The following is a 17,317-nucleotide window of genomic DNA, read 5'->3' as shown; positions in this document are numbered from 1 at the left end:
TCGTATTTGTTTTTCCCGTGCCGCATGAAAATGCCCGCGCCGCCTTCAATTGTTGATATTATCAAATAAACAATAATATTTTGCAAAACTATGAAATTTACTTTTACAATTATTAGGTAAATAATACAATGTACATTGTAATGACTTCTTAAGTAAGGGTAAATGGTTATAAAACTAGAGATACTACTAAGTACAATATTACTTATCGAAAGCTTCTCTTGTTGTCAGCACTTCCAGGGTGGAGGCTTACTGTTGCCATTTCCGCTTTTTGGTTTGTTTTGTTTGCTTCCCTGTTTGGTCGCCATGGACAGAATCTCATCGAGTTTGTCGAAATCACTGGGCGACTTGCTAAGGAGCAGCTCAATGTAGGCCTGCAGCTTATCCATTGGTGAGGGCGGATCTCGTTTCCCCACCACATCTAAGTTGTTCTTCTCCGTGCTGTTGCTGCGCTGTGATTTGCTCGTCTTGGGAGTCTCTGGATAAATGCGGGCATTGTTGAGCTCCGGTGATTCTCCTTCAGTGTCGCTGGCTTGCATCAGAGAGTTCTGAGTAGGCGTGGTAAGTATTGCAAGTGCCTGCTGCCACTGGGCTTCCATTACTCCATGGAGCTTCTCCGCAATATCAGCTCTGGGATTAGAAAAATATGTCTTAGACCCAAAGTTGTTAATAAAATATAAATTGTACCTCTTGGTTTTGTAACAGCTGAGTTTCAGATCCATTTCATCTATCTTCTTGGACGCATTCGCCAACTGAAGGCGATACAACTCAACCTCCTCGTTATGCTTTTCCTGGATTAGATTCAGTTCCTGATTGTTTTTCTCGTTGATCATTTCCAGCTGTTTAACGGCTCGCTCAGCTATCAGCCTTTCACGTTCGCGTGCCTCATTCTTTAGATGCTCCTCATTTTTGTCCAGCTGGTCTTGAAATTCCTGCATTTTTTTGGAAACCACATTCTCCATTTGCTGTTGGTAATACTGCTTTAGAGATTTCTGTTGAATATCCAACTTTTTTTTAAGATTTGTCTGAAAAATAATGAAAATTTTATATGATTGGGTTAACAAAGAGAAGTTTTAAGGAGTCACCTCATTTTCGGTTAGATTTGCCAGTGTTTCTTGCATGGATTTGCGCTGGGCCTCCAAAGAATCTGCACGAGCTTTTTGTTTTTGATGATATTCTTGCAGCATTTCCTTTTGGTTTGTAAGCGTGTTCTTGTCTTTTTCCAGTTCTTCAATGCGGGCTTTTAGCTAGAATTTTAAATATGCTTTTAAAAATGATCAATTTTTCCTTAATATCCAATTTACCTTCTCCTGCTGGTAGTCGACCTTGGCAAACTTATCCCTCAGCTTGTTGAGCTCCGCGTGTGATAGCTCTTCTGCCCTCTTGCTGCTGTGCAGCTGCATTTCCAGTTGCTCCAGTCTGTCGTCCCAATCCTTGGCCTCTTTTCTGCGATGATCCAGTTCCCCCTCTAATTTATCATTCTTTTCCTGAAACTGGGTGGCCAAGTGGACAGCCTGGGACAACTCGTGCTGCAGGGCATCAATCTTGGTGTGAGATTCGCTTCTGTCCGTCTCCAGCCGGTGGAGAGCATTACGAAGTTGCTGAACCTCGTAGTTGAGGCTCTGGGCTGTTTGCTCAGCTCCACTGAGGGCTGCATCCTTGGAACGATCTACCTCGATGGCCACTGATATGCGCTGCTGGTACTCCAACAGTTGGGATTGCAGGGTGTGAACAGTTTTCTCTAGATGCTGTCTCCTCAGTTGTTCCTCTTTCAGGGAAGGACTGCACAAGAGTTGGTTGGGAGAATTGTTGTCCAGGACAGTTCTCGACATGCTACTCTTGCCCCAGAGTTCACTCAGGCTGATAAGCTTGTTGTCGTTCAAGCTGTTGCGTGCGCCTCTCACTACTTCCTTCACTGAAGCAGCGCCGGAGGACGAGGAAGCCAGTCGCATGCTAGGCAAGGATGTGGCCGCCGGATGACCCTCTTGCACCACCCGCTCGTTCCGCAGATGGTCATCGCTATGGTGATGCAGGTGATGATCCTGCCTCTGCCAGCGATGTGCATTGTTGTCGTCCAGGTAGTGATCAATCTCCAGGAGTATGTTATCCTCTAAGGGTCGGTGGCGAAGAGGCTCCACAGATCCACTTTTTGGAGTGGAGTGCACCATGCCATGGAGCTCCCTGTTTGGCCGTCCTGCTGCATTTCTCACGGTATTCGTGGATATGGTGGATATATCCGATGGTGGCTCAAATCCTCGATCATCCTCCGCATCCAGTCCGATGTTCTGCAACCGTGCATTTATGTTATTGAGCTCCGATTTCTTGCTGGGATGCAGGAACTGGTACGCCGCACTTGTGGGCGCGGGGGGCGGGGGCATGGCCAGTGCATCGGCCGCTGCGCCTGCGCCTGAGCTCATCTTCACCTCCGAATAGTAATTGGGCGGTATGAGCAGCAACAGATCGGTGTCGTCCGTGTCCGTATCGCTCATTCCTCACGCATGTCGAGCCAGCTCGAGTCAAAACGCACCGGTTTGCAGTAAAATACGGATAACAGATGCAATTGGTTGGTTGCTATAGTGATAACACGACGCGTAAACATTGCAACAGGGCTGTCGAGTTTTGGTGATAATGCACCACTATCGTATACAAAAAATAAGATACATATCGAATACAGCGAGCCCTTAAGATATTTTTAAGAGTATACGACAATTTATTTTGGTTTTTAATATTAAGAGGCCATACTAAACAAATTTTATTTTATTACAGTTTTAATTAAGTATCAAATGTAACTATACTATATTTGCAAAACTACATTTCACTTCACTTAACCTTAGAAAGAAATTATTTTGTATAATTTTAAAACCGTTTTTTCTAATGTAACAAATAAATTCAGATTTACTATTTCTGTTTATACCGTTGCAATCAGCAACCATTTTAAAAATTATAATTTAACTTATAAACAATACGATTGTCTTTTTCAAGCATCTGACCAAATTTATAATACCCTCAGTAAGGGTATAACATACATTTCTTGTCAGTTTGCCGTGAGCTGACCACCATGATTCAATTATTTTGACATATCGGTTATCGATTGTCGCTTGGGCGCCCTGTAATCGATTAATGTGACCGTGAAAGGACTCTGTTAACCAGATTTTTTGTTTGAAGCAAGTGTTTTTCTATTAATTTTCCCGCCAGGGACGCTTCAGGATGGCATATGTAAGCTTGATTGTCTGCGGGTCACCGGCGGTACACCTGGAACCAGATATAATCTACAGGATTGGGCGGAAAAAGGGTCTGGAAATCAGCATCGCCGATGAGGTGAGCGACATAAGGCTTTAAATACACTTTAGGGCTTTAAATAACTCGCGCTTCAATTGCACAGTCCATGGAACTGGCCCATGCCACCGCCTGCATCCTCCGCCGCGGAGTTGTGCGCCTGGCCGCCATGGTTGGCAGTATATTCGTCAACGACCAGGAGAAGACTGTGGCGGACATCAGCAAGGCGGAAGCCTTCGACGGCACGGTTAAGCTCCGGTTTGGAAATGTGGAGGCCAGGCTGGAAATCAGAGACGAGAACGATGAGGTGAGCAGTGCACAAAACATCCATCCTAAACAAGGATCACATACTCCATTTAAACTAAATACAATGCTAATATATTTTTTCAGGCCCATGACAGCAGCGGATTTGGGGAATGCCCGAAAGACAGGTCAAACAACTCCACAATGGACAGCTTCAATATACCTGAAACGCAGCCTCCGTCCGCCAACACGTCAGCAAACACCTCGGCGGACAGCTTCTTTATACCTGAGACCCAGGCGGTTAACTTTGAAAGACCGTCGACCAGTGGAAAAGTGTCGCTGGGCGATGACTTTATGATACCTGAAACGCAGGATCTGCTGGCCGAACTTCCATCTGTGCAGTTCAATGATCCAGTGATTAACCACAAAGAGTTGAGTAATGATGCGGACTTCTCCCAGGGCAGCGAGATACGGATTTGCACTCAGGACTTCAACGAGGATGCCATCGATGACTTTGATTCATCGCAGATCCTTTGTGATGCTATGCTTGATCTGCCGCTACCAAGGCCAATAGAAACTTTGGAGAAAAAAGATAGTAAGCGGGGTAGGTACAGCCCTTGCAAACGGGAAACTTTCAATCCTAATTAAATACTTTGAATTATTTAGATCAACTAAATGCCACCGACTTGGAAATGAGTGCCTTGAATTGGTCAGCCAGCAATTCGAAATCCTGTGCCCTAAGTAGCACCGCAATCCTGCCAAGCGGTGATGCCTGCATAACTCCTGAACTGTCAGCTCCCTCCGAAGATCGTCCGATCTGCACCCCTGATCTTTTCGATTTGATCTTGGGCAATGAGCCGCGTTCAGGCTCCAATAGTCCAGATCCTTTCGTCCGTCCTTCAAACGTAGCAAATACCACCACACCACAGTTTGGTGGCGTTAAACAGCTGGTTGTGGCCACCATTGAGACTCCTACTGCAACTCCCGACAAAGAGGATGCAGCCAGCAGTCAAGAAATGAATCAAGATTCGATAGTCACTCAACGATTTCCGGAAAATAAATTGTTGGAAAGTGAGAGCGAAGACGAAGATGTACCGAATCAAGATTTTGTGGCAACCCAGGCTTTTAAATTGGGACGCCCCCAACAAGACAAAGTTCCTAATTCACCAAAAGATAACGAAACCAACCAAGACTTCATAGCTACTCAGGCGTTTAATTTTAGACGTCCACAACCACCCGACTCTCCTAAGGCACCGAAAGCTAATACGAATTGCAACCAAGATTTCATAGCCACTCAAGCGTTTCCCGCCAATATTAATAGCTCTAGGTGTCAGGACTTTATAGAAACACAACAATTTAATCCGGGTAATCAGAATTCCTTGAGTTTTGGTAACAAAGAAAATATTCCACACGACAACAATACCGAAAAAGCTGCAGGTAATAACAACAGTTAATATCTTGTATTACGGACATGACATTATCCTTTTCAGGTTCAAAATCCGTCGAGGAGCCTTGTGATGAAATAGATGCTGTGCTCAACGAAATGATTTCTGGGACAATCGTAACATCACCTGTAAATCCTAACGAAGAGCCGATAAAATTCTTTAAGCCGTGCGTGATTAAAGATAAGAATCACTTTCAAAAGGTAATTTTAAGATATCCTAGGTCCATTAGCTATAAAGAACAATATTCTACTTTAAAGGTTTGTCAAATCGAGGGGTTTTCGGTGACATTAGTAACAAAAGACGGTGGCGCTCTGAGGGCACTAGAGATGGCAGTCGCAAACGCGTAGCCAGATCGGAATCTCCCCCGGAAACACGTATGTCCTTTATAACTTATAAATACATAAATCGGAGAAGTATTAAAAAACCATTTATTTCACAGCAAGCCGAAAAAATAGACGAACATCAGAGGGTTCTCAGGGATTGGAATATAACTTGAGAAAGCGGAGAGCAACTTCAGTGGATAAAAAATCAGAACGTAAGTGGTTGGAGAATCCATGAAATCTATACTTATGTAAAAATTTCCAGCTCTCAACAAATTTATTTGCAAAGAACATGATGTATCCCCGCATACAGAAGAAAAAGATAAGGATGATAAAATAAACTCTCCTTTCAAAGTGATGGCCAATAAATGGCAAGCACGTAGAAGTATAATAAATAACCGATCCGGTACTCCAGGAAACTCTTTAGAAACGAATAAAGTTGAAGATGAGATGCAGGCTAAATCTAAAGATGAGCTATCCGCAACCCCGTCCATTCAAGAGCCTTCATCTAGCGGTGCCAATGCCAAGGAACCATCTGTTCGTGCACCAAGAGCAACTCGTGCTACAAAGTCGCGATCCACAACACCTTCTGTCGATGATCTATTGCCGTCCATTGAAGAGCCTTCACCAAGCGGTGCCAATGCCAAGGGACCAGAGGTTCGTGCACCTAGAGCAACTCGTGCTACAAAGTCGCGATCCACAACACCATCTATCGATGAGCTATTGCCTTGTTCCGCCAGTGACAAAAAGCCCAAAATTGTAACTGCCAAAAAAGAAACTCGAAAGCCCGGTAGAAAAACCAAGGTCGTGGAGACAAACAAGGCAGACACATGCAATGATATTCCCAGGCCAATAACCAAAACTAGGCGCAATACTAGCCAAGTAGATGATGCACTTTCAGAGAAGGAAAGAAAGGTTGAAAGTGCGGATGTTGAAGTTGTTGAGACTCCTGATGCAGAAAAACCTGTGAAGTCAAAAAGAGGAAGAAAGGCCAAGAACCTGGAGACCAGTAAAGAAGGCACATCCAAAGAAATGGCGAAGCCAATGTCTACAACTAGGCGCCAGACTAGCGAAGAAGAAGTTAAGAAGCCTAATGCAGGAGGAGGAACAGAGGCCGAAAACGCCGAGACCAATATTGCCAATTCATCTTATGATACTCCAAAGCCCATGACCAAAACCAGGCGCAAAGCTAGCGTGGAAGATGTTGAGGACCCTAAGGCAGAAAAACCTGTCAAATCGGAAAAAGGAAGAAAGGCCAGGAATGTTGAGGCAAATAGGGCGGACACATCCAAAGATATGCCAAAAGTGATGACCAGAAACAGGCGCAAAACGATCGTCGAAGATGCTGAAACGATGAACGATGAAAAACCAATGGAGACTTCATTAAAACGTGTAGTTGTCCGTATACCCAGAGCAAGTGTTGACAAAATAGAGACTTCCTCAACCTCTGGGACTAGTTCCAGGGTGACTAGTGCAGCCAAGTCGCCTTCCATTGAAGAACCATTATCTAGCGTTGCTAATTCCAAGGTCCGTGGACCCAAGTTGGGTTCTGCAACGCCGTCCATTGAAGAGCCTTCATCTAGCGGTACGAAAGCCAAGGGGCCAGCTGTTCGTGCACCAAGAGCAAATCGTTCTACAAAGTCGCGATCCGCGACACCGTCCGTCGATGACGCCAGTGACAAAAAGCTCAAAACTGAAGCAGCCATTGAAAAGCCGTCAACCAGCTCTACCAATACCAAAAAGGCTAAGACCTCAAGTAACGAGGAAGTTCCAATGAACAGATCAGGCGCGAGTAAGTTATATTCTTATTGGTTTTGTATTGCCAAATTTAACAATCTTACATTGCAGCCACTACGAGATTCAGCCAGCCAGATCCGGATTCACTTAAAGGTACTTGCGCTCACCAAGAAATTTAAAATCTTTCTAACTTGTAATATATTGTTTCCGTTAGCATTTAATCAATATGTGAGAAAGGCCAAAACGGATGGAAAAATTAAGATAGCATTCACCATGTGTAACCGTCCGGCATTGGAATCTGTCTTAAAATCTTTGAAACATGTGGTGGAAATCACCGAAGATCCCGTCCAGTGCGACCTTCTCATCATGGACAAAGGCGAGCGGACCTACAAATTCCTCATAGCCATCGCTTCCAATAAACCCGTTCTCTCCACCAATTGGCTGCATTCCGTCAAGAAGACCAGGACCATCGAAGTAAAAGCAGATCATATTTTTAGTGATGCCAAGTTCGAGGAGACCATGAAGTTTAAGCCCTTGTCTGTACTGCAGCACACTCGTTTGCTAAGTGGTTTGCACTTTATGCTCGGTGAAGACATCATTCCAAAGCCCATCGAATTGAAAGGCAAGTCTTTCTGAGTATAATTTCTACCAATTTGTTGTGTAACTCTTTTTAATCTCCCCCAGTCATAATTCAAAGTGCCGGCGGAAAGGTGCTCACCCAACCGCCCTCGCTGGCCTTCAGTGTGGAGCTGTACGTGGTCACCACCAGCAAGGACCAAAAATTCCATCGACGCCTGCGGAACCACGAAAAAGTACATTTCATCAAAACCGAGGGCGTTATGCAGGCGCTTGTACGGCACAATGCGGAACTCCTGAACGAGCACAAGCTCAAAGTTTAAATGCCATATTTTGACATTGATCCTAACTTTTTCCTGCCAAACTTCGGAGCCGTTCCTGATTACCTACGAAAAAAAGCACATCACTAACAATGTCCCAGACTAGCATACTATCAAGCTTTAACTTTAGGTTTTTGTTTCATATTTAATTTTTTGTTTCATGTTGGGGCTAACTTAATTGTGGCCATACAATTTGAGTTGTACAAATGGTTGCCTTCATATGGCCCGTCAAATATATCCATACGATTATGCTTAAAATTGTGGGTCTACGTAAAACTACTCCATCTTTTTTCGCTTCGAGCCCGTGGGCTTGTCGAACTGCTGCCTCATGCCGCCGCCGCGTTCGTTGTGGAACTTGATGTTGCTGGAGGATTCGGCGTACCAGGGCGAGTCAAACTTGGTGGTGTCCTGGTCTACTAAATGCGTGTATTTGGTGCGCCCGCAACGGCCGAAGTTCTTCACCTGCATCACCTTAGGCAGGATGGTCTTGTCGAAGTGATCCTCTAGCGTGGCCTGGGCAAAGTCGCGCTTCAGCACATCGTTCTCCTCGTCCAAGTAGAAGGCGCCGCGGTGGTAGTACTTCTGCAGGAACTTGTACTTGCCCTTGGTGGCCTTGTTGGTGACCAGCTTGGGGTTCTGGCGCAGTTCCTGTCGTCGCTCCTCCTCGGTCATGTTACGCATGCGATCGATGTCCAGCTTTTCGCGTTCGTTGCTGTAAGATAGGGGAAGAATTAAATGCGGGTTCCAAAGATAGTAGAAGTTAACTTACTTATCCCGCTCCTCGCGATCCCGCTTCATCCTCTTGAGTTCGCGCAGCTTCCAGGCCTCGTACTCCACCTCTAATTTATCATTCTTTTCCTGAAACTGGGTGGCCAAGTGGACAGCCTGGGACAACTCGTGCTGCAGGGCATCAATCTTGGTGTGAGATTCGCTTCTGTCCGTCTCCAGCCGGTGGAGAGCATTACGAAGTTGCTGAACCTCGTAGTTGAGGCTCTGGGCTGTTTGCTCAGCTCCACTGAGGGCTGCATCCTTGGAACGATCTACCTCGATGGCCACTGATATGCGCTGCTGGTACTCCAACAGTTGGGATTGCAGGGTGTGAACAGTTTTCTCTAGATGCTGTCTCCTCAGTTGTTCCTCTTTCAGGGAAGGACTGCACAAGAGTTGGTTGGGAGAATTGTTGTCCAGGACAGTTCTCGACATGCTACTCTTGCCCCAGAGTTCACTCAGGCTGATAAGCTTGTTGTCGTTCAAGCTGTTGCGTGCGCCTCTCACTACTTCCTTCACTGAAGCAGCGCCGGAGGACGAGGAAGCCAGTCGCATGCTAGGCAAGGATGTGGCCGCCGGATGACCCTCTTGCACCACCCGCTCGTTCCGCAGATGGTCATCGCTATGGTGATGCAGGTGATGATCCTGCCTCTGCCAGCGATGTGCATTGTTGTCGTCCAGGTAGTGATCAATCTCCAGGAGTATGTTATCCTCTAAGGGTCGGTGGCGAAGAGGCTCCACAGATCCACTTTTTGGAGTGGAGTGCACCATGCCATGGAGCTCCCTGTTTGGCCGTCCTGCTGCATTTCTCACGGTATTCGTGGATATGGTGGATATATCCGATGGTGGCTCAAATCCTCGATCATCCTCCGCATCCAGTCCGATGTTCTGCAACCGTGCATTTATGTTATTGAGCTCCGATTTCTTGCTGGGATGCAGGAACTGGTACGCCGCACTTGTGGGCGCGGGGGGCGGGGGCATGGCCAGTGCATCGGCCGCTGCGCCTGCGCCTGAGCTCATCTTCACCTCCGAATAGTAATTGGGCGGTATGAGCAGCAACAGATCGGTGTCGTCCGTGTCCGTATCGCTCATTCCTCACGCATGTCGAGCCAGCTCGAGTCAAAACGCACCGGTTTGCAGTAAAATACGGATAACAGATGCAATTGGTTGGTTGCTATAGTGATAACACGACGCGTAAACATTGCAACAGGGCTGTCGAGTTTTGGTGATAATGCACGACTATCGTATACAAAAAATAAGATACATATCGAATACAGCGAGCCCTTAAGATATTTTTAAGAGTATACGACAATTTATTTTGGTTTTTAATATTAAGAGGCCATACTAAACAAATTTTATTTTATTACAGTTTTAATTAAGTATCAAATGTAACTATACTATATTTGCAAAACTACATTTCACTTCACTTAACCTTAGAAAGAAATTATTTTGTATAATTTTAAAACCGTTTTTTCTAATGTAACAAATAAATTCAGATTTACTATTTCTGTTTATACCGTTGCAATCAGCTACCATTTTAAAAATTATAATTTAACTTATAAACAATACGATTGTCTTTTTCAAGCATCTGACCAAATTTATAATACCCTCAGTAAGGGTATAACATACATTTCTTGTCAGTTTGCCGTGAGCTGACCACCATGATTCAATTATTTTGACATATCGGTTATCGATTGTCGCTTGGGCGCCCTGTAATCGATTAATGTGACCGTGAAAGGACTCTGTTAACCAGATTTTTTGTTTGAAGCAAGTGTTTTTCTATTAATTTTCCCGCCAGGGACGCTTCAGGATGGCATATGTAAGCTTGATTGTCTGCGGGTCACCGGCGGTACACCTGGAACCAGATATAATCTACAGGATTGGGCGGAAAAAGGGTCTGGAAATCAGCATCGCCGATGAGGTGAGCGACATAAGGCTTTAAATACACTTTAGGGCTTTAAATAACTCGCGCTTCAATTGCACAGTCCATGGAACTGGCCCATGCCACCGCCTGCATCCTCCGCCGCGGAGTTGTGCGCCTGGCCGCCATGGTTGGCAGTATATTCGTCAACGACCAGGAGAAGACTGTGGCGGACATCAGCAAGGCGGAAGCCTTCGACGGCACGGTTAAGCTCCGGTTTGGAAATGTGGAGGCCAGGCTGGAAATCAGAGACGAGAACGATGAGGTGAGCAGTGCACAAAACATCCATCCTAAACAAGGATCACATACTCCATTTAAACTAAATACAATGCTAATATATTTTTTCAGGCCCATGACAGCAGCGGATTTGGGGAATGCCCGAAAGACAGGTCAAACAACTCCACAATGGACAGCTTCAATATACCTGAAACGCAGCCTCCGTCCGCCAACACGTCAGCAAACACCTCGGCGGACAGCTTCTTTATACCTGAGACCCAGGCGGTTAACTTTGAAAGACCGTCGACCAGTGGAAAAGTGTCGCTGGGCGATGACTTTATGATACCTGAAACGCAGGATCTGCTGGCCGAACTTCCATCTGTGCAGTTCAATGATCCAGTGATTAACCACAAAGAGTTGAGTAATGATGCGGACTTCTCCCAGGGCAGCGAGATACGGATTTGCACTCAGGACTTCAACGAGGATGCCATCGATGACTTTGATTCATCGCAGATCCTTTGTGATGCTATGCTTGATCTGCCGCTACCAAGGCCAATAGAAACTTTGGAGAAAAAAGATAGTAAGCGGGGTAGGTACAGCCCTTGCAAACGGGAAACTTTCAATCCTAATTAAATACTTTGAATTATTTAGATCAACTAAATGCCACCGACTTGGAAATGAGTGCCTTGAATTGGTCAGCCAGCAATTCGAAATCCTGTGCCCTAAGTAGCACCGCAATCCTGCCAAGCGGTGATGCCTGCATAACTCCTGAACTGTCAGCTCCCTCCGAAGATCGTCCGATCTGCACCCCTGATCTTTTCGATTTGATCTTGGGCAATGAGCCGCGTTCAGGCTCCAATAGTCCAGATCCTTTCGTCCGTCCTTCAAACGTAGCAAATACCACCACACCACAGTTTGGTGGCGTTAAACAGCTGGTTGTGGCCACCATTGAGACTCCTACTGCAACTCCCGACAAAGAGGATGCAGCCAGCAGTCAAGAAATGAATCAAGATTCGATAGTCACTCAACGATTTCCGGAAAATAAATTGTTGGAAAGTGAGAGCGAAGACGAAGATGTACCGAATCAAGATTTTGTGGCAACCCAGGCTTTTAAATTGGGACGCCCCCAACAAGACAAAGTTCCTAATTCACCAAAAGATAACGAAACCAACCAAGACTTCATAGCTACTCAGGCGTTTAATTTTAGACGTCCACAACCACCCGACTCTCCTAAGGCACCGAAAGCTAATACGAATTGCAACCAAGATTTCATAGCCACTCAAGCGTTTCCCGCCAATATTAATAGCTCTAGGTGTCAGGACTTTATAGAAACACAACAATTTAATCCGGGTAATCAGAATTCCTTGAGTTTTGGTAACAAAGAAAATATTCCACACGACAACAATACCGAAAAAGCTGCAGGTAATAACAACAGTTAATATCTTGTATTACGGACATGACATTATCCTTTTCAGGTTCAAAATCCGTCGAGGAGCCTTGTGATGAAATAGATGCTGTGCTCAACGAAATGATTTCTGGGACAATCGTAACATCACCTGTAAATCCTAACGAAGAGCCGATAAAATTCTTTAAGCCGTGCGTGATTAAAGATAAGAATCACTTTCAAAAGGTAATTTTAAGATATCCTAGGTCCATTAGCTATAAAGAACAATATTCTACTTTAAAGGTTTGTCAAATCGAGGGGGTTTTCGGTGACATTAGTAACAAAAGACGGTGGCGCTCTGAGGGCACTAGAGATGGCAGTCGCAAACGCGTAGCCAGATCGGAATCTCCCCCGGAAACACGTATGTCCTTTATAACTTATAAATACATAAATCGGAGAAGTATTAAAAAACCATTTATTTCACAGCAAGCCGAAAAAATAGACGAACATCAGAGGGTTCTCAGGGATTGGAATATAACTTGAGAAAGCGGAGAGCAACTTCAGTGGATAAAAAATCAGAACGTAAGTGGTTGGAGAATCCATGAAATCTATACTTATGTAAAAATTTCCAGCTCTCAACAAATTTATTTGCAAAGAACATGATGTATCCCCGCATACAGAAGAAAAAGATAAGGATGATAAAATAAACTCTCCTTTCAAAGTGATGGCCAATAAATGGCAAGCACGTAGAAGTATAATAAATAACCGATCCGGTACTCCAGGAAACTCTTTAGAAACGAATAAAGTTGAAGATGAGATGCAGGCTAAATCTAAAGATGAGCTATCCGCAACCCCGTCCATTCAAGAGCCTTCATCTAGCGGTGCCAATGCCAAGGAACCATCTGTTCGTGCACCAAGAGCAACTCGTGCTACAAAGTCGCGATCCACAACACCTTCTGTCGATGATCTATTGCCGTCCATTGAAGAGCCTTCACCAAGCGGTGCCAATGCCAAGGGACCAGAGGTTCGTGCACCTAGAGCAACTCGTGCTACAAAGTCGCGATCCACAACACCATCTATCGATGAGCTATTGCCTTGTTCCGCCAGTGACAAAAAGCCCAAAATTGTAACTGCCAAAAAAGAAACTCGAAAGCCCGGTAGAAAAACCAAGGTCGTGGAGACAAACAAGGCAGACACATGCAATGATATTCCCAGGCCAATAACCAAAACTAGGCGCAATACTAGCCAAGTAGATGATGCACTTTCAGAGAAGGAAAGAAAGGTTGAAAGTGCGGATGTTGAAGTTGTTGAGACTCCTGATGCAGAAAAACCTGTGAAGTCAAAAAGAGGAAGAAAGGCCAAGAACCTGGAGACCAGTAAAGAAGGCACATCCAAAGAAATGGCGAAGCCAATGTCTACAACTAGGCGCCAGACTAGCGAAGAAGAAGTTAAGAAGCCTAATGCAGGAGGAGGAACAGAGGCCGAAAACGCCGAGACCAATATTGCCAATTCATCTTATGATACTCCAAAGCCCATGACCAAAACCAGGCGCAAAGCTAGCGTGGAAGATGTTGAGGACCCTAAGGCAGAAAAACCTGTCAAATCGGAAAAAGGAAGAAAGGCCAGGAATGTTGAGGCAAATAGGGCGGACACATCCAAAGATATGCCAAAAGTGATGACCAGAAACAGGCGCAAAACGATCGTCGAAGATGCTGAAACGATGAACGATGAAAAACCAATGGAGACTTCATTAAAACGTGTAGTTGTCCGTATACCCAGAGCAAGTGTTGACAAAATAGAGACTTCCTCAACCTCTGGGACTAGTTCCAGGGTGACTAGTGCAGCCAAGTCGCCTTCCATTGAAGAACCATTATCTAGCGTTGCTAATTCCAAGGTCCGTGGACCCAAGTTGGGTTCTGCAACGCCGTCCATTGAAGAGCCTTCATCTAGCGGTACGAAAGCCAAGGGGCCAGCTGTTCGTGCACCAAGAGCAAATCGTTCTACAAAGTCGCGATCCGCGACACCGTCCGTCGATGACGCCAGTGACAAAAAGCTCAAAACTGAAGCAGCCATTGAAAAGCCATCAACCAGCTCTACCAATACCAAAAAGGCTAAGACCTCAAGTAACGAGGAAGTTCCAATGAACAGATCAGGCGCGAGTAAGTTATATTCTTATTGGTTTTGTATTGCCAAATTTAACAATCTTACATTGCAGCCACTACGAGATTCAGCCAGCCAGATCCGGATTCACTTAAAGGTACTTGCGCTCACCAAGAAATTTAAAATCTTTCTAACTTGTAATATATTGTTTCCGTTAGCATTTAATCAATATGTGAGAAAGGCCAAAACGGATGGAAAAATTAAGATAGCATTCACCATGTGTAACCGTCCGGCATTGGAATCTGTCTTAAAATCTTTGAAACATGTGGTGGAAATCACCGAAGATCCCGTCCAGTGCGACCTTCTCATCATGGACAAAGGCGAGCGGACCTACAAATTCATCATAGCCATCGCTTCCAATAAACCCGTTCTCTCCACCAATTGGCTGCATTCCGTCAAGAAGACCAGGACCATCGAAGTAAAAGCAGATCATATTTTTAGTGATGCCAAGTTCGAGGAGACCATGAAGTTTAAGCCCTTGTCTGTACTGCAGCACACTCGTTTGCTAAGTGGTTTGCACTTTATGCTCGGTGAAGACATCATTCCAAAGCCCATCGAATTGAAAGGCAAGTCTTTCTGAGTATAATTTCTACCAATTTGTTGTGTAACTCTTTTTAATCTCCCCCAGTCATAATTCAAAGTGCCGGCGGAAAGGTGCTCACCCAACCGCCCTCGCTGGCCTTCAGTGTGGAGCTGTACGTGGTCACCACCAGCAAGGACCAAAAATTCCATCGACGCCTGCGGAACCACGAAAAAGTACATTTCATCAAAACCGAGGGCGTTATGCAGGCGCTTGTACGGCACAATGCGGAACTCCTGAACGAGCACAAGCTCAAAGTTTAAATGCCATATTTTGACATTGATCCTAACTTTTTCCTGCCAAACTTCGGAGCCGTTCCTGATTACCTACGAAAAAAAGCACATCACTAACAATGTCCCAGACTAGCATACTATCAAGCTTTAACTTTAGGTTTTTGTTTCATATTTAATTTTTTGTTTCATGTTGGGGCTAACTTAATTGTGGCCATACAATTTGAGTTGTACAAATGGTTGCCTTCATATGGCCCGTCAAATATATCCATACGATTATGCTTAAAATTGTGGGTCTACGTAAAACTACTCCATCTTTTTTCGCTTCGAGCCCGTGGGCTTGTCGAACTGCTGCCTCATGCCGCCGCCGCGTTCGTTGTGGAACTTGATGTTGCTGGAGGATTCGGCGTACCAGGGCGAGTCAAACTTGGTGGTGTCCTGGTCTACTAAATGCGTGTATTTGGTGCGCCCGCAACGGCCGAAGTTCTTCACCTGCATCACCTTAGGCAGGATGGTCTTGTCGAAGTGATCCTCTAGCGTGGCCTGGGCAAAGTCGCGCTTCAGCACATCGTTCTCCTCGTCCAAGTAGAAGGCGCCGCGGTGGTAGTACTTCTGCAGGAACTTGTACTTGCCCTTGGTGGCCTTGTTGGTGACCAGCTTGGGGTTCTGGCGCAGTTCCTGTCGTCGCTCCTCCTCGGTCATGTTACGCATGCGATCGATGTCCAGCTTTTCGCGTTCGTTGCTGTAAGATAGGGGAAGAATTAAATGCGGGTTCCAAAGATAGTAGAAGTTAACTTACTTATCCCGCTCCTCGCGATCCCGCTTCATCCTCTTGAGTTCGCGCAGCTTCCAGGCCTCGTACTCCACCTCTAATTTATCATTCTTTTCCTGAAACTGGGTGGCCAAGTGGACAGCCTGGGACAACTCGTGCTGCAGGGCATCAATCTTGGTGTGAGATTCGCTTCTGTCCGTCTCCAGCCGGTGGAGAGCATTACGAAGTTGCTGAACCTCGTAGTTGAGGCTCTGGGCTGTTTGCTCAGCTCCACTGAGGGCTGCATCCTTGGAACGATCTACCTCGATGGCCACTGATATGCGCTGCTGGTACTCCAACAGTTGGGATTGCAGGGTGTGAACAGTTTTCTCTAGATGCTGTCTCCTCAGTTGTTCCTCTTTCAGGGAAGGACTGCACAAGAGTTGGTTGGGAGAATTGTTGTCCAGGACAGTTCTCGACATGCTACTCTTGCCCCAGAGTTCACTCAGGCTGATAAGCTTGTTGTCGTTCAAGCTGTTGCGTGCGCCTCTCACTACTTCCTTCACTGAAGCAGCGCCGGAGGACGAGGAAGCCAGTCGCATGCTAGGCAAGGATGTGGCCGCCGGATGACCCTCTTGCACCACCCGCTCGTTCCGCAGATGGTCATCGCTATGGTGATGCAGGTGATGATCCTGCCTCTGCCAGCGATGTGCATTGTTGTCGTCCAGGTAGTGATCAATCTCCAGGAGTATGTTATCCTCTAAGGGTCGGTGGCGAAGAGGCTCCACAGATCCACTTTTTGGAGTGGAGTGCACCATGCCATGGAGCTCCCTGTTTGGCCGTCCTGCTGCATTTCTCACGGTATTCGTGGATATGGTGGATATATCCGATGGTGGCTCAAATCCTCGATCATCCTCCGCATCCAGTCCGATGTTCTGCAACCGTGCATTTATGTTATTGAGCTCCGATTTCTTGCTGGGATGCAGGAACTGGTACGCCGCACTTGTGGGCGCGGGGGGCGGGGGCATGGCCAGTGCATCGGCCGCTGCGCCTGCGCCTGAGCTCATCTTCACCTCCGAATAGTAATTGGGCGGTATGAGCAGCAACAGATCGGTGTCGTCCGTGTCCGTATCGCTCATTCCTCACGCATGTCGAGCCAGCTCGAGTCAAAACGCACCGGTTTGCAGTAAAATACGGATAACAGATGCAATTGGTTGGTTGCTATAGTGATAACACGACGCGTAAACATTGCAACAGGGCTGTCGAGTTTTGGTGATAATGCACGACTATCGTATACAAAAATAAGATACATATCGAATACAGCGAGCCCTTAAGATATTTTTAAGAGTATACGACAATTTATTTTGGTTTTTAATATTAAGAGGCCATACTA

General features: G+C 45.8%; 4 protein-coding genes across 7 annotated transcripts; 2 read left to right on the top strand and 2 right to left on the bottom strand.

Annotated features, from left to right (window-relative positions):
* Positions 1-203: 203 nt before the first annotated feature.
* On the bottom strand, positions 204-9,907 carry LOC108042806 (microfibrillar-associated protein 1). Of its 3 annotated transcripts, XM_044457891.1 has the most exons (5): positions 8,752-9,907; positions 1,302-1,463; positions 1,083-1,244; positions 685-1,022; positions 204-627 (listed from the first exon to the last, which is right to left on the bottom strand). In XM_044457891.1, the coding sequence occupies exons 1-5, from the start codon at positions 9,772-9,774 to the stop codon at positions 225-227; spliced, it is 2,088 nt and encodes a 695-aa protein (XP_044313826.1). In that variant the 5' UTR covers positions 9,775-9,907; the 3' UTR covers positions 204-224. The 3 variants fall into 3 exon arrangements, with proteins under 3 accessions (XP_044313826.1, XP_016976749.1, XP_044313827.1); XM_017121260.2 differs by lacking the exon at positions 8,752-9,907 and having other exon boundaries at positions 1,302-2,621; XM_044457892.1 differs by lacking the exons at positions 204-627; positions 685-1,022; positions 1,083-1,244; positions 1,302-1,463 and adding an exon at positions 8,040-8,626 and having other exon boundaries at positions 8,684-9,889.
* Positions 3,115-8,172, top strand: LOC123037416 (mediator of DNA damage checkpoint protein 1-like). Its single transcript, XM_044457890.1, is given in 12 exon segments — positions 3,115-3,315; positions 3,380-3,580; positions 3,664-4,120; positions 4,183-4,953; positions 5,007-5,161; positions 5,219-5,234; positions 5,237-5,335; positions 5,401-5,496; positions 5,547-7,073; positions 7,130-7,171; positions 7,233-7,640; positions 7,703-8,172. Coding segments are annotated over 12 exon segments (4,098 nt in total). The 5' UTR covers positions 3,115-3,204; the 3' UTR covers positions 7,918-8,172.
* Positions 9,908-10,402: 495 nt separating the features above from the next.
* On the top strand, positions 10,403-15,461 carry LOC123037374. Of its 2 annotated transcripts, XM_044457634.1 has the most exons (11): positions 10,403-10,603; positions 10,668-10,868; positions 10,952-11,408; positions 11,471-12,241; positions 12,295-12,449; positions 12,507-12,624; positions 12,690-12,785; positions 12,836-14,362; positions 14,419-14,460; positions 14,522-14,929; positions 14,992-15,461. In XM_044457634.1, the coding sequence occupies exons 1-11, from the start codon at positions 10,493-10,495 to the stop codon at positions 15,204-15,206; spliced, it is 4,101 nt and encodes a 1,366-aa protein (XP_044313569.1). In that variant the 5' UTR covers positions 10,403-10,492; the 3' UTR covers positions 15,207-15,461. The 2 variants fall into 2 exon arrangements, with proteins under 2 accessions (XP_044313569.1, XP_044313570.1); XM_044457635.1 differs by lacking the exon at positions 14,992-15,461 and having other exon boundaries at positions 10,407-10,603; positions 12,836-13,227; positions 14,522-14,660.
* LOC123037380 (microfibrillar-associated protein 1-like) lies at positions 15,329-17,171 on the bottom strand. The gene is made up of 2 exons (XM_044457644.1): positions 15,973-17,171; positions 15,329-15,915 (listed from the first exon to the last, which is right to left on the bottom strand). The coding sequence occupies exons 1-2, from the start codon at positions 17,061-17,063 to the stop codon at positions 15,480-15,482; spliced, it is 1,527 nt and encodes a 508-aa protein (XP_044313579.1). The 5' UTR covers positions 17,064-17,171; the 3' UTR covers positions 15,329-15,479.
* Between the last annotated feature and the right edge of the window lie 146 nt (positions 17,172-17,317).

Source organism: Drosophila rhopaloa, unplaced genomic scaffold, assembly GCF_018152115.1.
Source record: "Drosophila rhopaloa isolate 14029-0021.01 unplaced genomic scaffold, ASM1815211v1 contig_163, whole genome shotgun sequence".
In the NCBI taxonomy this organism is placed as follows: domain Eukaryota; kingdom Metazoa; phylum Arthropoda; class Insecta; order Diptera; family Drosophilidae; genus Drosophila; species Drosophila rhopaloa.
The sequence above is the reverse complement of the archived record's forward strand: the minus strand, read 5'-3'. Positions and strand labels throughout refer to the sequence as shown.